General features: G+C 37.6%; 3 protein-coding genes across 3 annotated transcripts; 1 reads left to right on the forward strand and 2 right to left on the reverse strand.

Moving 5' to 3' along the window:
• Window positions 1-2544: 2544 nt before the first annotated feature.
• pdrg1 (p53 and DNA-damage regulated 1) lies at window positions 2545-6567 on the reverse strand. Its single transcript, XM_060858041.1, has 5 exons — window positions 6433-6567; window positions 6281-6356; window positions 4535-4609; window positions 4337-4417; window positions 2545-3186 (listed from the first exon to the last, which is right to left on the reverse strand). Exons 1-5 carry the CDS (start codon window positions 6508-6510, stop codon window positions 3104-3106), a joined length of 393 nt encoding a protein of 130 aa, XP_060714024.1. The 5' UTR covers window positions 6511-6567; the 3' UTR covers window positions 2545-3103.
• A 2679-nt stretch (window positions 6568-9246) lies between these two features.
• On the reverse strand, window positions 9247-10440 carry fam217bb (family with sequence similarity 217 member Bb). The gene is made up of 2 exons (XM_060858763.1): window positions 10400-10440; window positions 9247-10315 (listed from the first exon to the last, which is right to left on the reverse strand). The coding sequence occupies exons 1-2, from the start codon at window positions 10426-10428 to the stop codon at window positions 9247-9249; spliced, it is 1098 nt and encodes a 365-aa protein (XP_060714746.1). The 5' UTR covers window positions 10429-10440.
• Window positions 10441-14051: 3611 nt separating this feature from the next.
• ppp1r3db (protein phosphatase 1, regulatory subunit 3Db) lies at window positions 14052-16409 on the forward strand. Its single transcript, XM_060858354.1, has 2 exons — window positions 14052-14126; window positions 15125-16409. The coding sequence occupies exon 2, from the start codon at window positions 15136-15138 to the stop codon at window positions 16045-16047; it is 912 nt and encodes a 303-aa protein (XP_060714337.1). The 5' UTR covers window positions 14052-14126; window positions 15125-15135; the 3' UTR covers window positions 16048-16409.
• The last annotated feature ends 1104 nt before the right edge of the window (window positions 16410-17513 follow it).

Below are 17513 nucleotides of genomic sequence, written 5' to 3' on the forward strand. Positions count from 1 at the left end.
ATCTGCAGAAAATATTGAAATGAATGGGAAAAAAATTTCAGATGGTTAAATGTGTTATAAATACAGATGTTTTTATTATAGAATTGCAGAAGATAAATTTGTACAATGGGTCAATGAGTTCGCTCTATTTTTTTTTTTTTAATCGCCCTTTATTAGGCGATAATCCTCAGGGGGAATTGAGGTGAACATACACTATTCATGCATCAGGTATGCTACTGCTTGTTTTCCTGAAATTCTCTGTAGACATACTCCTGTAATTACAGTGTAATGAATAATATCTATTATATAAACAGTGCACATTTTGTATCTATCAACTGTCAGATAGTCTGTTATTTCTTGTACTAAATGTACTAAACATACCATGAACTATTGCATATACTGTGTCAATATATAGGCTCCTCTACATGCAAAAGAACGATGAAATGTCCTGTAGGCTACGGTACATGGAACAAAGTGAAATGAAGTGCTTTATAGATTCCCCTACATGAGAAAATAAAATGAAACGTCCTACAGGCTTCCCTACATGCAACAAAATAGGATGTAGTGCCTTACAGTCTCCCTTACACACAAAAAAATCAGATAAATTGAACTGCCTTATAGGCTCTCGTACATGTGACAAAATGAGACGAACTGCCTTATAGGCTCTCGTACATGCGACAAAATATCAACTACCTTATAGGCTCTCATACATGTGACAAAATATCAACTGCCTTGTAGGCTCTCGTACATGTGACAAAATGAGATGAACTGCCTTACATGCTCTCGTACATGTGACAAAATGAGATGAAATGTCCTATAAGCTTTTCTACATGTGACAAAATGAGATGAACTTCCTTACATGCTCTCGTATGTGTGACAAAATGAGATGAAATGTCCTATAAGCTTTTCTACATGTGACAAAATGAGATGAACTTCCTTACATGCTCTCGTATGTGTGACAAAATGAGATGAAATGTCCTATAAGCTTTTCTACATGTGACAAAATGAGATGAACTGCCTTACATGCTCTCGTATGTGTGACAAAATGAGATGAAATGTCCTATAAGCTTTTTTACATGTGACAGAATGAGACAAACTGCTCTATAGGCTCCAATACATGGGACAGAATGAGATGAAATGTCCTATAGGCTCCCTTACATGGGACAGAATGAGATGAAATGTCCTATAGGCTCTCCTACATGAGACAGAATGAGATGAAATGTCCTATAGGCTCCCTTACATGCAACAAAACAAATGTGATAAAACGGGACACAGGAACCTAGAGGGTCACCTACATGCAAGAGGATGAGATGATGCCCTATCGATGTGAGAGAAAATGTGCCAGCTATGGTGCCCTTAGAGTTAAGAAGCATGAGTCAACACCCTCCAAATGCTATTGATTTGGTTCCCACTGAGTGTAAAGCCACTTTTTTTTTAATTCCCACCTCTGCCCCCTGCTGCAACCTGATTATCACATTAAATATATTACCATGTGGATCTGTGTGGCTGTATTTTGTCTACATGTTTTCGACCTACAAGAGAAGTTACTACTAACCCTGAACATTTTTATGCAACACACTGTCACATGGAATTTTTCCCAGCTTCACTGTTTTGCTATAAAAGCATAATTGTCTCCTTCAGGATCCACAAAACTTGGCCAATAAGACAATTTAGAAGGAACGTTGATTATTTGAGGTTTTTAAATCGTTCCTGTTATTGCTTCACCACACAACAATCCTCCTGAATAAAATCATTCTGTGGTTTCTGAAACCTAAACCGGTCATAAACGGATAAAAAACAACAAATAAGGATACAAAACACACACTGATCCTGAAAATCTGTGTACCTGTGCAGGAATACCGCCCCCTTGGGGCACAATTATCAACAAATTAACCAATTGTTCATTTAAAAGAAATCTCCTTTCTAAAGTAAACATGGATTCTGTCTTCTTTACAATTTATGTACATTAATATCATCACATCATTTTTACATCACTGCAAATACACAACTGAATGTAACCCCCAAGACTGAAACAATGCCATGGAAACTCACTCTGGAAAATCCATGGGATTTTTGGAATTGACCGAAGCACAAATGTCTGAAAAATGTCTCTCTTCTCACCTAGTCTCACCTCTTGTCTTGATTTGTATGGTGTTGATGGTTCTGTCCTGACTGTATGGTGTTGATGGTTCTGTCCTGACTGTATGGTGTTGATGGTTCTGTCCTGACTGTATGGTGTTGATGGTTCTGTCCTGATAGTTTCCCACATGCAACTATTTACATTTATATCTAAAACACAATGGCATATCAAACGACTCAAACTTGGTCACTAATTAAGGAACACGCCATGTCATGATATCACAGGTAACTAATCATTTACATTGACAGCATTTGGCAGACACCCTTATCCAGAGGGACGTACATAAGTGCTTAAATCTCTAACATTGAATACATTAATGCTGGCTCACAAGGTTACATACTTAAGATACCAGATGGAGTTGAGTTACACTCTAAGTTTCTTAAAAAAAAGAAAGAAAGAAAGAGAGAGAGAGAGAGAGAGAGAGAGAGAGAGAGAGAGAGAATTCATTTATTGTGGTTCATCCAGAAGACAAGTTAATCGTTATTACATTGTTGTAGCTATTAACAGTTGTTACTTCAACTGACTTTCTAAGACAATCACACAGTTTGACCTTTCGTTCAGCTGAAAAAGGAAACAAGTACATCGCTCAGAAACACGTACATACCAAGACAAGCCCAAAGAGTAGAAGAAAAATAACTGAGGGGAGGAAGAAAATACAGACAGGAATTGCAAGAACAGCCAGAACAAATAGCAGAACATGTGATTATCTCAGTCAGCTGAGGTTTTCCCCTTTATTGACCTCTTTATTTAATGAAAACAATGAAGAAACGTCTGTACATGTCAAGGTCTCGTTGAAATCTTCGTTTCCCAGTGAAGGAGTGCAAACTTCTGCACTCAAAATTTTGCACACAGTACAAAACATAATGTACAGATACGGTGTGTGAAACAGAGAGACTAGCATCATCATCATCATCATCACTGATGATTCTAACCACCTCATGTCCCTCGTCATCTTCGCCTTTTAACATTAACTTGAAGGTGTTTCTATCTCTTCAGGATGCCATTAATAGCCTTGAGTTCATCACCAGACAGTGGTGACAGGTGGTATCCTCTGATTTCAGGCTTCCCTGTGAAACAAACCAAAAGGTTTCATTTACAATATTTGAAAAAATGAGTTAAATTAGTGCTCAGATTTGGGAATTGTAATTTCCTGTCATTTGGACCAGGAATCTCAGCATGGTACCGAACCCACGCAAGATACCTGTAGGTCATGGTGTGAGATTCAGTGGAACTGTGCATGAACTGTCACAACACCATGAGTACAACTCATTCATATTTTCTGTACTTAAAAAGGAAGTAAAGTAATCTGTACATGTGTTTTGACATCATGACATTATTAGTTTCCACAGAAAACGTGTATGATGCAGAAGGGACAGATGAGGTGCCTTACTGTGCATAACAGCACCAAATAATAATAATTAAAAATACATACATAAATAAAATATGATGAATCAGCAGATCGTCGCTGTCGGGCGGAATCCTCGTATCTCCAAAACTGTTATTTTTCAGGAAATTAAAAAAAGCCGTACTTTATCTGCAGTGCACAGGGTTTAGTCCGCGTTGCAGTGGATTGTCTTGCACTAAATTCCTGTCCTCAGACAAGCACCAGAACTAGCGGGGGTCAAGATTTTTTTTTCTTTGAGCCCAGTGTTTTGAAGACATTTACCTCAGAAGACGTGTTGATTCGTTGCGACTCTTATTAAGGAAAAATATGCCGCGAAGCTCTCCCGCGGAGTGAGGAAGAGGTGGACAGTTGAAGTGTCCAATGGAGTTATGAGATTTGCGCGCGACTTTAGATTGGTTAATAACTTGTAAAAATAACAGACCCACGTGAGGACTGACCAATAGCATCGATATGTGAAAAAATATGAAATTGACAAAATTTGGACATACGAGGTTTCCGCCTGACGATATACGTTATTCTCCATGCGAATCTGTGAACACAAATGCACCAGGGTTCGACAGGATCAAGCCAACACCTTGGGGGGTTACTGGAAACAATCATATTCATATTCGAACTTCAGCAAATGTACCCGGAGTGAGAACCGGAGGAAATTTGAAACAAATCCAGCAAAGGAAAAGTGCATTTGAATGAGTACTCATTCACCTGTAGAGTGGCAATAATTCTGGAGATATCACATGCAAACAAGAAGGCATGTCGCTGTGTGTGCTATATGAATACGCTTTACTGATAACATCACAGTAAGATCAGTTCACCTTGTAGATCATTGAGATGGTTTACTTTTGCTTTGAGACCTTTCCGGAGATTGTTTATCTCCTGCTCGATCTGCTCTTGATCTGTTGAGGAGAAAGTTCAAATAATTATAATAATAATTATGATTAAATAACACACTGAGTAAGTTTAGAATTTAGAAAAATAGGGTTGTGTTGTAAAAGCAGGGAGTTTAGGTTTACCTTTCTGAATCATGGATTTGGTGCTTTCCTTGGGGAATTTAATGAACATGTTCCCAAAGCAAACCTTGACTTTGTCTGTAATTAACATGAACAAGAATGCACACAACGTTTTTATACTACAGCTCTCGTGAATTCTTGAGCCTGCTTGAACAGAAGGTGTTGATTCATATTTCTATAACATTAAATATGACAGCAGCGCATCTGCAAATAATCTTAGGAATCTATTAATATGTTCGTTATTAAAAAAAAAGAGAGAGGGGGGTGTTCTTAAGTTGTGTAATCGTCGACACGTATCAAAGTTTTCCGTGAGAAGAGTCTCCATTGTCATCACAAAGAAATTTCTTGGGTTTCTCGATAACATTTCAAGCTGCATTTTTTTTTTGTCTTTGTTATTTCAAGTAAGAGAAAAAGACGGTCAGATGCCGTTCAACTGTTTGCAGTCGTAAACGACAACATGAACTAAATTCGCCAAATTGCTGTGGTACCAGAGGAATACAACCTTTCAGTGACGTGCCTTTTTTTTTTAATTGGAAAGTGGTTCATTTTGGGGCCAATTACTGTGAATCTGTCTCATTACAGCAGCTCCTGGTTGATTATTTTCATGTAGCAACACGCCACCTTGTGTACTATTCTTCACATAACACAAACATCCACCATTATTTATTTTTTTAACCAATCCTGAACAATGATTATTTTATGTGATGTAAGTTCAAAAGGAGAAAAATAACGTTATTACAACTAATGATGACTTCTGTCATGTCCTGACTAAGATAATTAATAAATAAATAAATAAATAAATAAATAAATAAGGCCATCCTTAAAACTATTTTGGTTTGCAGTAACAGAAAAAAAAGGATCGGTAGGTAGGTCTATATATTTTTTTTTTCAAGTTTCAATGTAAAAAAAAAAAAAAAATGTACAATTTTGGTGATGGCGATTACGTAGGGATGAATTTAAACAAATTAGCATATCGTGACGTCACTGACTGGGTCTTCAACCCGTGCCTTCGGGCGCATCATTGCAAACCACATTTAGATGAAGGCTACTGTATATAGACCACAAACAAATTTGTTTGAACGGTGACCGCGAACATTTTGTTTACTGCAGCCGCAGCAATCGTTACCAAGCGCGAACACGTTGACTCTGACAGTGAATGAGAGGATGAGACGAAGTGAACGCACAGGCCACAGTGTGACATCCGTTAACCGATAGTGTAAACATAGATGACGTCACGGGTTTTTATTGAAAAGAAACAACGTAGCCTTCGTTTGTATGTAGGCCTAGTCAATTTATATATTTACAATACTTACTAAAATATAATTAATATTATTTTATTGCTTTTGTATTAGTTGTTTGAAGAGTAAAAAAAAATTGGTTGGTCGGTCTTAACATACATATATATATACATACATATATACATACATTATATAATATATATATATATATATATATATATATATATATATATATATATATATACATAAAATGTCTTAACTGTTTTCTAATTTCTATGTAAAGCACTTTGAATGACCTCTGTGTATGAAACGTGCTATACAAATAAACTTGCTTTGCCTTAACGCAAATTTACAACCGGCAAGTCGGTCGGACTTAAAGAAAAAAAAAAAAAAAAAAAAATGAGTAGGTCCTAAATTAACAGGGTCGGTCGGGTTACGGCAAACAATAATATTTTTAAGGATGGCCTAACCAGAAGTTTCTATCTATAATCTTGATGTTTTATACTTGTACCTTTATCAGTGTTGCTGTTCTTTAGAGCATTCAAAGCTTCTCGGTTTCTGTTTCTTCTCCCATCCAGGTCTACAATCTGCAGTCAGTAAATGAAAGCTAGTTTAACTTCAGACTGAAAAAACATAATGAATATCCGCACTACGGTCATATACCTGTTGTTTATCAGACAGCACATCTTCAGCAGCGAGCTCTACCTCAATCAGATAATCCATCACTCTCTGTGAATCCATCGTGCTCCACTATCAAGCGTGTGCACCCTGCAAAATAAATCCCCCTCGTACAGGGAAACAAAGGCTGTGTTCGAATGGGTTCCGCCTAGTTTTCAGTGTTTACTGATTATTACAAAGTTAAATAATCCAGTATCGTAGGACGATTTACATTAACGTATGTTTTATATTTGTATAAGCTATTATGTATTCTTGCTGCAGAGACAAAATAATCCGAATTCGTGTACGGTTTAAAACTTTAAACAAATTTTGTAAATAAACTCGTTTTTTTGACCGGTTTTTTTTATTTTATTTTATTTTATAACACCAGGTATAGATACATAGCTATTTATGTAAGTTAAAATGAATCTGAAAATTATATTCAAGCTCTTTTTTATAAGCTAAACCTCGTTGCAATATCAGATCCAGACACTAGAGGTCACTGTTGCAAAATAATCAGAATCAGATTCAGAATCAAGAAGAGCTATATTGCCAGGTATGTTTTCACATGTGAGGAATTTGTTTTAGTGACAGAAGCTCCACAGTGTAACAGAATGACATACAATATAGACAACTTGTATGTACAAATGTACAAGTGTAAAATGTGCAAATAATAACAGGAGCCTGATAAGGACGTCTGAAAGATTCAAATGATTAATACTCAGTTTCACAGATCTGGTCCTAAAAATACCTTTTGTCATGTATTTACTATTTTATTTTCTCTAAACCACACTTTAACTCAGAAAGGAAGGCAGTTTATTGAAGTGAACTGTGTTAAAATGGTTCTGTAATACATAATGACATCATAATAAATAAATAATAAACAAAGGAATATATATACTGTTTAAAGAATAAAACACAACATTGCATGCAGTCAGAGGAAAATAATCAGATATAAAAAAAAAAAATCCTTAAGGTACGACAAGATCTTTAAGACAAGAGTTTATGCTTAAAGGACAGGATGCAAAAACAAACTGGTTTATGAGGTTTAAGTTAGAACAGCAGCTTGTTTTTCAGATGTTCCACAATATTAAATCTAACTGTAAAAGGAGAAAAAACCTGTTACAAATAGGATCACTCACTTAAAAAAAATTAAAAAATCAATATTTTTTTTCATTAACTGAGGTATTTATTCTGTTTAGAGTTTTCATGATTGATATAATTTTAGAAAGCATCATTGACAAAGTCAAACATGAAACATTAAATATGGATATTTTTATAATGTAATTTTAATTAAAATAACCATAATTAACAACAACATCCAGCAATAATTAAAAAAAAAGCATATTGCATTTGTTCTTGTGCAGATCCAGTGTGCTACATTGAGATAAAGTGACTTATTGGAATGTTCAGTGTTACTAAACATTTTAATCGGAAAAAATATTTTCGATATTTAAATAGAGAATTTAAAATAATAAATATTGCTCAAAACTTTTTTTTACCCCAAAATGAATTGTAAGAAAGATTCAAATAACGGAAGACAACTAACAAAACAAAAGGATATGTAAACAATATTTAGATATAGTAAATTAAATAAATATAAATATATAAAATAAATATATTAAATAAATTGTATTGAATGATACAGGTACAATCTTTTTTTTAACATAATTTAAGTAGGGTAAACATGCACTGACTGAATGTAAACTGAATAACCAGCACAAAGTTATTAAAAACAATATGCTGTCAATAAGAAAGAGGATTGTTCATGATGTGGAGATGCACATATAATCACAGGAAACCGTGAGAGTTTGTGATTCACATGATAACAGCATTCTGATCAGTACGCAAAAAAGTAGTTTATACAAATTAAAAATATTTTTGTTTAATATGTAATTTAAAAAACTTTTTAAATGTTTTTTTTTTGCAGAGCGAGTTCTCTGTTTGTGCTCTTGAATACTCTTTTAACATCAGATAAAAAAAAAATTAAAAATATAATAAAAATAAAATAAATAAATGAAATAAAACTAAACAAAAATAAAAATACACGTTTACAGTTTTTAAACAAACAAACAAACAAAAAATAAAAATGTAAACAAACAAATAAAAAGAAACAAATAATGATGAATGATGTTCAAAATAAACAGTTACGTAAATTAAAAAAACATTAAGATCCTGATTACTTCAGGTTTTGTTTGAGAAATATGATGAACACAGCTGAATACAAACCATGTATTAAATCTATTAACCATTATTAATGACCTCAAAGAAAATAATCTTCAATAATCCAGACCCCTAAAGCGTGTTTTTTAATAGAAACTGTTAATTGTAGGTTCTATGTTGAAGACTTAAACGAGGTTTTCCTATTAGACGAGTCCGAGAACCTGTTTATTAAGTGAAAAAAATGAACCAACCGTCGAACATATGAGAAACCTGACTGAATAATTTATACAATGAAATTTGCTTCCATAGACAGACATACATTCTTTTTTTATTAGAAATACATCCTTTAGTATTAAAACAAATGTTCCTCTGTTCCTCTTCTTGAAGTACTTTTAATAGTTTGACATTCTTAGTTTTTTAAAATAGTTGTAATTTGAAAAAGATGCAAATAATCTATTGAAGACACGGTTCTTTAAACCGTGTCTTTAAACGTTCTCCCAAACAAGAAAACTGAGGAACCTTGGTTTAAAGATTCTAGTTCATTCGATGGTTTTTAAATCTCCATCTCTTCCTAGAACATTCTTAGGAAGTGAAACACTATGTAAACACTATTGTAGATATTACTATGTAAACAGTGCTTGGATGAGAACATTCATGTCAATTCTTGTTCCTGAAAACAAACTCGACGTGCTTGTGTTTCCCAGCGGTCCTTCCTGCGACTGGATCTGTCTCAGAACCAGTATCATCTAGTGATTTCGATTCTATCACACGCGGAGGTTCTGTTCTTCTCTCGGCTCTCGTTCTTCTACAGCCATCTTTGCTCTCGTCCCCACAGGATCGGCTCCTTCCCGCCGAGGTTTTTCTCCTCTGAGGATCTAGACCTGTAGGACCGTTGACGTGAGGACTGTGCGTTGGTGGGTTACGGATGTTCCCGATGGCCTGCATGCGTTTCAGATGGTCCAAAGAAGAATCGCTGAATCTGTTGAGTCGATGAGCCCGAGTCTCGCTGCTGCTCCTCCTAGAAACACTTTTTTCCGTCACCGGGTGCGTGTGGTGAGAGTACGTGCATCCGGAGACCGGGTAACGGTTTGAGATTTGTGGATGAACAGATGACAGTAAGGTGAAGGGGAAGGCACGCTGGCACTGCAGGATGCTTTTCGGCGCACTGAGGTTGAAATGCGGTCTACGCCGTACAAGCCACGTAGACTTGCTGCTCTCCTCGTGGAGCGTCATGATTTGCCGCCATTCAAGCTGCAAAAGTCGGTCCAAGTATCTCTCAAAATGGTTGCTAGGTTTGGAGCGAGAGATGTTTTTACCATCCGTGTTTAAATACACTGCCAGGTCTCTGAGACTCCAGGAGTTAAAAGGCGGAGGCAAGAAGTCAGGGTAGTTGTCACGGGAGATGGCATGCGACCTAGACGGAGCACGTGAAGGTTGGAAGTCGGAGGGATTAATGACTTCTTCTCGTAGGTGAAGTAGCGGCGGATCAGAGATGGATGCAGGCTGTGCGAGCCTCTCCATGTCTGAAAGGTCGCTGCCGCTGTCCGTGTCCTCGTGTGTCACTTGCTTTGTTGACTCATGTCTCGGCACAGGCACAGGAGGCAGGCGCACTGGCATCGTGTCTTTTTCACTGCTTTGTCGTGTCTTCTGTCTGCAGCGTCTTTCCAGTGGATGTTTTATGGAGGAGAGTTTGTACTTTGGCTTGTTCAGCATCTTACTAGGATGACTAAAGAACAACAGTCTCTTAATACAGTAAACATTAAACTGAATAAAGTAATAAATGATCATTTAACATGATTTAAATTCTTACATAACTGCAGCTGTAGATATCATCCTCATCTCACGGGATTGTGAACCCTACAGAGGGGAAATATTAATATTAATGAAAAACTTTATATATAAATTCAATATTAAAGAACTTCATTCATTCATCTTCTACCGCTTATCCGAACTACCTCAGGTCACGGGGAGCCTGTGCCCATCTCAGGTGTCATCGGGCATCAAGGCAGGATACACCCTGGACTGACCCTGGAGTGCCAACCCATCGCAGGGCACACACACACACTCTCATTCACTCACGCAATCACACACTACGGACAATTTTCCAGAGATGCCAATCAACCTACCATGCATGTCTTTGGACCGGGGGAGGAAACCGGAGTACCCGGAGGAAACCCCCGAGGCACGGGGAGAACATGCAAACTCCACACACACAAGGCGGAGGCGGGAATCGAACCCCGACCCTGGAGGTGTGAGGTGAACGTGCTAACCACTAAGCCACCGTGCCCCCAAATTAAAGAACTTGTATAAGAAAAATAAAAAGTCATGCTGATGAACAGTTTTTGGATTTTTGGACCATTTTGGGTCCAACTAGAATCTGTTTTTGATTATTTTTTTTCTTTTTTCAGTATTTTTCACGATTCATATTTCAGATAAAAGTTCGAAAGTTGTTTTTATTTCAATACATTTGAAGTCATTTTGTTGAGACGCTCATATTCTAATAGTAATGTACATCTATCTATTCCACTTACAAAGCTTTCCTTAGATGTTTATTCATATTAATAAATCAAGCTAAATAACGACGGGTTTCCTGCAATTGAATCCATTACTGTTGTTAAATCTTAATCTTAATCCATCTTAATCTTAATGCTTAATATGAAGTCTATTTGTGTAGATCCAATATTGGAATTTTGATATAAGCTATAAATAAATAACTTTTTCACCATGCTGTACCAAATAACATCATTAATACATTTTTCCTTCAAATACACAATCAACATATTTATCAAGTATCTGTCCCAAAATTTCAGAAGTCACCATATTTTGATATATTTATTCATACGTTTTATATATAAAAAACAATAATATACATGGGGGCACGGTGGCTTAGTGGTTAGCACGTTCGCCTCACACCTCCAGGGTTGGGGGTTCGATTCCCGCCTCCACCTTGTGTGTGTGGAGTTTGCATGTTCTCCCCGTGCCTCGGGGGTTTCCTCCGGGTACTCCGGTTTCCTCCACCGGTCCAAAGACATGCATGGTAGGTTGATTGGCATCTCTGGAAAATTGTCCGTAGTGTGTGATTGCGTGAGTGAATGAGAGTGTGTGTGTGTGCCCTGTGATGGGTTGGCACTCCGTCCAGGGTGTATCCTGCCTTGATGCCCGATGACGCCTGAGATAGGCACAGGCTCCCCGTGACCCGAGGTAGTTCGGATAAGCGGTAGAAAATGAGTGAATGAATGAATAATATACATTAATATTAATGATGCAGTGGACAACAGACCGACTTACATTCTCCAGGAGCAAAGACTCATGTTCTGGGCCTTGTTCTTCATTTTGAGGCACATCAGGGTGAGTGTTCCTTTGACTGTTAACAAAACAACATGCACAGTGATTTTAGTGTTTTAATAAAAGATTGTATTATAATAATAACTGATAATTGAAGATCACAAGTGTTTTTCTTTTCTGAGTATTGTTCTGAGTATTTATTGTCCAGAAAATTATCATCCTGACTCTACAGTATATCATTCTGGATAATTATTGTTCTGAGAATTTCTCATCCTCTGTAATTGTCCTGATTATTTATTGAATATTTATTATCATGAGTATTGTCTGAAGTATTTAGGATACAATATTTGTATTGCCTCGAATATGTCATCGTATTATAAATTTAGCATTATTTCTTATCCTGAGTATTTATCATCCTTGGAATTATCTTGGGTTCTTACTGTCCAGAGACTTCACTGTCCAGACTATTCATTGTCTGGAGTATTGTGCTGAGTATTTATAATTTTGAGTATTTAGGATCCTATATAATTACCCTGAGTATCCTGACCATGTATAGTCCTAAGTATTTAGCACCTTATGTATTAATACTCTTTTGTCCTGAGTTTTGTCCAAAACATATACCAATCTGAATATACTGTATATAGTATTGAGTATATATTATCATAGGTATTACTGTCCACAGTATTTATCATTCAGTGTATTGTCCTGAGTATTTATTGCAACGTGATTACTATTTTATCGTCCTCAATATTTATTGTATGTGTTGTGTTGTATTATTGTTCCAATGTATGTGACATAGGCACAATAAGGTGGACAACTTAAAAACACCATCTGACTTGACTAACGATTGGTGAAACCACCGTGATGTATCTGGGATATTCCTCTCCACTGCTTCTGTCTTTCTATTCATCCCAAGGCATTCAGAAATTGTACCAGCTCCGACTGTCTTCCGTGCCATGAAGATTTTGGACCTCCACTGAGACGAGGCCGACTCTGTGAGGATCCTGAGGCATCTAGAGATGTTCCAGCTCCAGTTAGACTCTGCTATACTAAAGAGAAGATGCCAACTCTACGAGGTCCTTTGAGGGCAGTAACCTCCTCATCAATACAACATTTATCAGAATGTATATTTATAATCACGCCCTCCAGTGTCACCCATATGAGGATGAGGTTCCCCTTTGAGTCTGGTTCCTCTCAAGGTTTCTTCCTTTACCATCTAATGGAGTTTTTCCTCCCCACAGTCACCTGAGTCACCTCAGACTTGCTCATTGAAGATTAATACAAACACATTTAAATAGATCTAATATTAATCTTGAATTTTTGCATTATATTAATCTTTATATTATTCTTTATAATAACATTTTGTTCTATGTTTATGTTCAGTAAAGCTGCTTGGAGACAATGTCAATTGTTAAAAGCGCTATACAAATAAACTTGAATTGAATTTGTATCTGAAGGAATAAGAGAATAAAGGAAAAAGAAGAGAAAAGACGAATAGATTTTACCTTGATCCAGATCCTGATGATTTCCTCTTTGCCCGGTTATTACATGTCCGGAGATGACTGAGGTCATTATGTCTAGCCCTCTCGTGCAGCACTGTACCCATCACTAACGTCTCCTTATAATCAGTATAATCCTGTTTATATCATGTTTATAACCGTGCACTATAACGCACAAACGCGCGCGCGCGCAGCCGGACAGCAGACAGGGGCTTGTCTATAAGAACCCCAGCATTAATCACCATTTCCTCTTATCACTTTGTTTACCTTGCGATGAATAATTCAACCCGGACCAGATCATCTATCCGTAATGAGACACTCCAGCTTAATTAGTCACTGTGTCGGATATAATTTTCTATTCAGACGGCACGAGCTCGTTTCCCGACAGGTGTAATTATTATCATGCACGCGCCGTAATCCAGATGTTGTGCATGCAGACGTGAGGATGCATTCTGGGAAATGCAGTTCGCACAGTGTGATCTGTTCCCAGTCACTAAAATATATAGTACCATGTAGACTCCTGACCTTATCCGTCACATGTTAGATCATGTATTATTTATAGCCATGATGGAAGCCGCTTCACTGACGCCTGGTACTAATAATAATATTCCATATCACTGTTGGGTTAAAACTACACCTCCCAGTCGGATCTGCTTCTAAATGTCAGAGGTGGTCTACATTAAAGTCTACATGTAGCTGGAATTGTCACAGCTGGATGACGAGTGTTTAAACGACGCCTGCGTTCTTCACCAGGTGGGTTGTTGGGTTTTTGTTTTGTTTTTTTTCTTTTTTTGTCAAATGCATTTTATAAATCTGCTTTAGAAATTCGATATCTCACTCAGATTAGTGAACGTGCACGAATGCATGTAGTCGTGAAAGCTGTTGCAATGCCATGACAGCTGGAAAGACGGATGCATCAAATCACATGCTTCTGAGTCTTATGCCTTTCTGCTGTGAAGTCACAATTATTGGCAAGCTTCAAGACAATACACTAGATAGATATAAAAGATATGTGTCATTTGTCAACTAGATACACAAAGAAGCAAACAGATTTACACTTCTCAAGGATATTTGAAGGGGAAAATGCAATTTGTAAGGGGAAAAACATTTTGTTCACATCATGGGGAAGTTAAGAGTAGACAATCCACCTGCATGCATTGGGGAGATGAGAGGAAATAGGGAGAGGTGGAGAATAGGGAGAAACCCTGGAGAGGTGATGCTTCGTTCAAGGGCACAGCTGTGGATACTTGGTGGTGGAGAAGTGGTCCAAAACCTTAACCACTAAGCTACCGCATCCTATATATAAAAATACACAAGTATAAAATCTATTTAAACACACCATTGATGCTTTCAAAGAATTTGCAGCAGTTTAAATGGAAGACTAACAGCGTCATAAATTTAATTCAACATCTGGTTTCTTTAGCCATGATGTTAAGATTTGGGTGAAGATGAATCCTAATCAAAGTTTCTTAGGAATATACGTCCAGGAAAACACAGAAAAGTTTCCATAGTTTTGCGATAAATTTTTCAGTGTTGTGATTTGATTAAACCTATCATTGCATTTTAATTGGGGGTGCCAATATTTTTTGGAATTGATAATGTTTGAAAAGAATAATAAAGTGAAACTATACATTGATATATTTACATGTAATTCAAACAATAATTTAAACCCAGTTATTCCAGCCTGGAGAAAATTTTAAATAAATGATCAATTTCTTTTTTACTTATGAAGTCTTCATCATATTTCAAAGCTTCAGCAAAGATGTCGATGTCTAGCAGTAACTGGGCTTCTGGAGAGTCAGCGCCGTTCATGAGCATGCTCAGTGAAGTGTCACGACCTGCAAGGATCATACGTCTACGTGACATCTACAACCCTCCGCCTCCACCTCAGAGGAAACCGGTTGCAATAAGACCCCCAAGTCCTCGTTCTCCTCCCCGTCCTGGCCCTCCTACTTCTGCTCTGACAGTTTGTCTTCCGCGTCAGAGTCTCTCCTGCGAACCTGAGCCGAGAGCCATCATGAGGCGAAGAGCACACTCTCTCCCTTCCTCAGATAAGACCACGGCTCGCAGGTCCTCGCAAGTCCGATTCATCGACTGTTTGGGCCTCGAGTTGGAACGTGTAAAGTTTTTTCTGGCCGGCGAAGACCCCAAAGTTCCCGAACATGTCATAAACAGGTTACTAGCCAGCTCGGAGCTTGCATCCGGAAAACATTTAGAGCTCTCATTGCCCTTCTTCCAACCGTTTTTCCCAGAGAACATCAGCATTGAGCCTGATTTCCTGGAGCGGTTGTGTCATCGGCGTGTTTGCCTGGAACACGTCCACTGCTCTGAACTGGGCATCTCTGGAACAGTGCAAGTTCTCAACCTGGCTTTTGAGAAACAGGTCATCGTTCGATACTCGTTCACAGACTGGAAAAGCAGTGCAGAGTGTAAAGCGTGCTGGGTTTCTTCTGTGCACCGAGATGATGTGAAATCAGATGTGTTTCACTTTCGCTTACCCGTGCCACCGTTCATCCTGAAACCAGGAGCCAGTCTGGAGTTCGCTATCTGTTACCGCGTCCTCGGTTCTGAATACTGGGACAACAATGATGAACAAAACTACAAACTGGCCTGTCATGCTTACAAGCTAATCGTGCCAAAGGAGTGTGAGGACAGCATGGTGCACTTCATCTAAAGCCTTACTCATAATGCGTTTTTTTTTGTTTACAGAATTTTGTGTTATTACTATTTTGTACATTTGAATCTCAAGCTCAAGGTTAAATCCAGCACTATGTGCTTTTATATCAGGTTCTACATTTTAAAAGAGATTTTAATGCGTGTCACGTTCACTCAGCTGTTTTAACCCTTCCTGTTTATTGCATGTTGCTGGTCTGACATAATGACTACGATTTCCTTTTTTTTTTTTTAGCTATATCTGTTGCGTAATAGTTTCTAGTCATTTCCTCTCTGTGACTTCTTCGCTCAGGAAGATTTCAGATTATCTCGGCTGGCACAAACGCTTCAGGAATTTATATTCAAGCATTACTCAAAGTAAATTTATATTTTATGATTTCATATCTTTACCTCTGGGAACACTATGTAGATCAGGGGGCCAACCGGGAGAGCAAAATTGGCCATGCTTTGTTGGTGGGTCTGAGATGATTTAAATCTTTCTCACTGAGAAAGAGAATATAGGGGAAAATAAATGTACCATGAAAAAACTTATTATTAAAAGGTTTCCAATCAGGGACGATACCAAATTTCAAATTTACCCACAATGCTCTTGCATAAGTTTTCTGACTTTTCTAAACTGTATTTATGTATTTTCACCACAAGGTGGTGCTGTTGTGTATCTTGGGTACACTGTTATATAAAATATTTAATCTAGCACTCACTTCACTTTGTCCTGCAGGTTACATCTTAATTTTTATTTATATGTTTGTTTATCTTTCCAAAAATGTTTCATGCAGAACCCATTTAAAAGCCAATAAACATCAAATAAACCACCAAGAACCTGTTTAAGTGTATATAATTTTACATAAGGCTTTGTAGCAGCGTTTAATTTTTACATGAAATTCTGTTTTAATTCATTCATTCATTCATTCATTCATTCATCTTCTACCGCTTATCCGAACTACCTCGGGTCACGGGGAGCCTGTGCCTATCTCAGGCGTCATCGGGCATCAAGGCAGGATACACCCTGGACGGAGTGCCAACCCATCGCAGGGCACACACACACACACTCTCATTCACTCACACACTCACACACTAGGGACAATTTTCCAGAGATGCAAATCAACCTACCATGCATGTCTTTGGACCGGGGGAGGAAACCGGAGTACCCGGAGGAAACCCCCGAGGCACGGGGAGAACATGCAAACTCCACACACACAAGGTGGAGGCGGGTATCGAACCCCCAACCCCTTCACAGGCTCCCCGTGACCCAAGGTAGTTCGGATAAGCGGAAGAAGATGAATGAATGAATGTATGAATAGCTCTAATTTAATAATGCTGGATTTTTCTGATTACATAAAAAATATAATAGTCTCTGCTTCTCATTTTATTGTGTATTCGCATTGATCTGTTGAGCCTGCGGTGTGTCGACATAATTGGTTCATTAGTTTAGCATGGTCTAAACAGAGCATTTGAATCTTTGCTAAT

Source organism: Tachysurus vachellii, chromosome 22 (genome assembly GCF_030014155.1).
Source record: "Tachysurus vachellii isolate PV-2020 chromosome 22, HZAU_Pvac_v1, whole genome shotgun sequence".
NCBI classification, from domain to species: Eukaryota; Metazoa; Chordata; class Actinopteri; order Siluriformes; family Bagridae; genus Tachysurus; species Tachysurus vachellii.

Coding starts and splice junctions, on each gene's coding strand:
- pdrg1 (XM_060858041.1), bottom strand. CDS start 6,510: ATGGATTCACAGAGAGTGATGGATTATCTGATTGAGGTAGAGCTCGCT. Junction 4,610..6,280: donor GAACAGCAACACTGATAAAG/GTACAAGTATAA, acceptor TGTTAATTACAG/ACAAAGTCAAGGTTTGCTTT. Junction 3,187..4,336: donor CCATCTCAATGATCTACAAG/GTGAACTGATCT, acceptor TTTGTTTCACAG/GGAAGCCTGAAATCAGAGGA.
- fam217bb (XM_060858763.1), bottom strand. CDS start 10,428: ATGAGGATGATATCTACAGCTGCAGTTAT. Junction 10,316..10,399: donor ATATCTACAGCTGCAGTTAT/GTAAGAATTTAA, acceptor GTTGTTCTTTAG/TCATCCTAGTAAGATGCTGA.
- ppp1r3db (XM_060858354.1), top strand. CDS start 15,136: ATGTCGATGTCTAGCAGTAACTGGGCTTCTGGAGAGTCAGCGCCGTTC.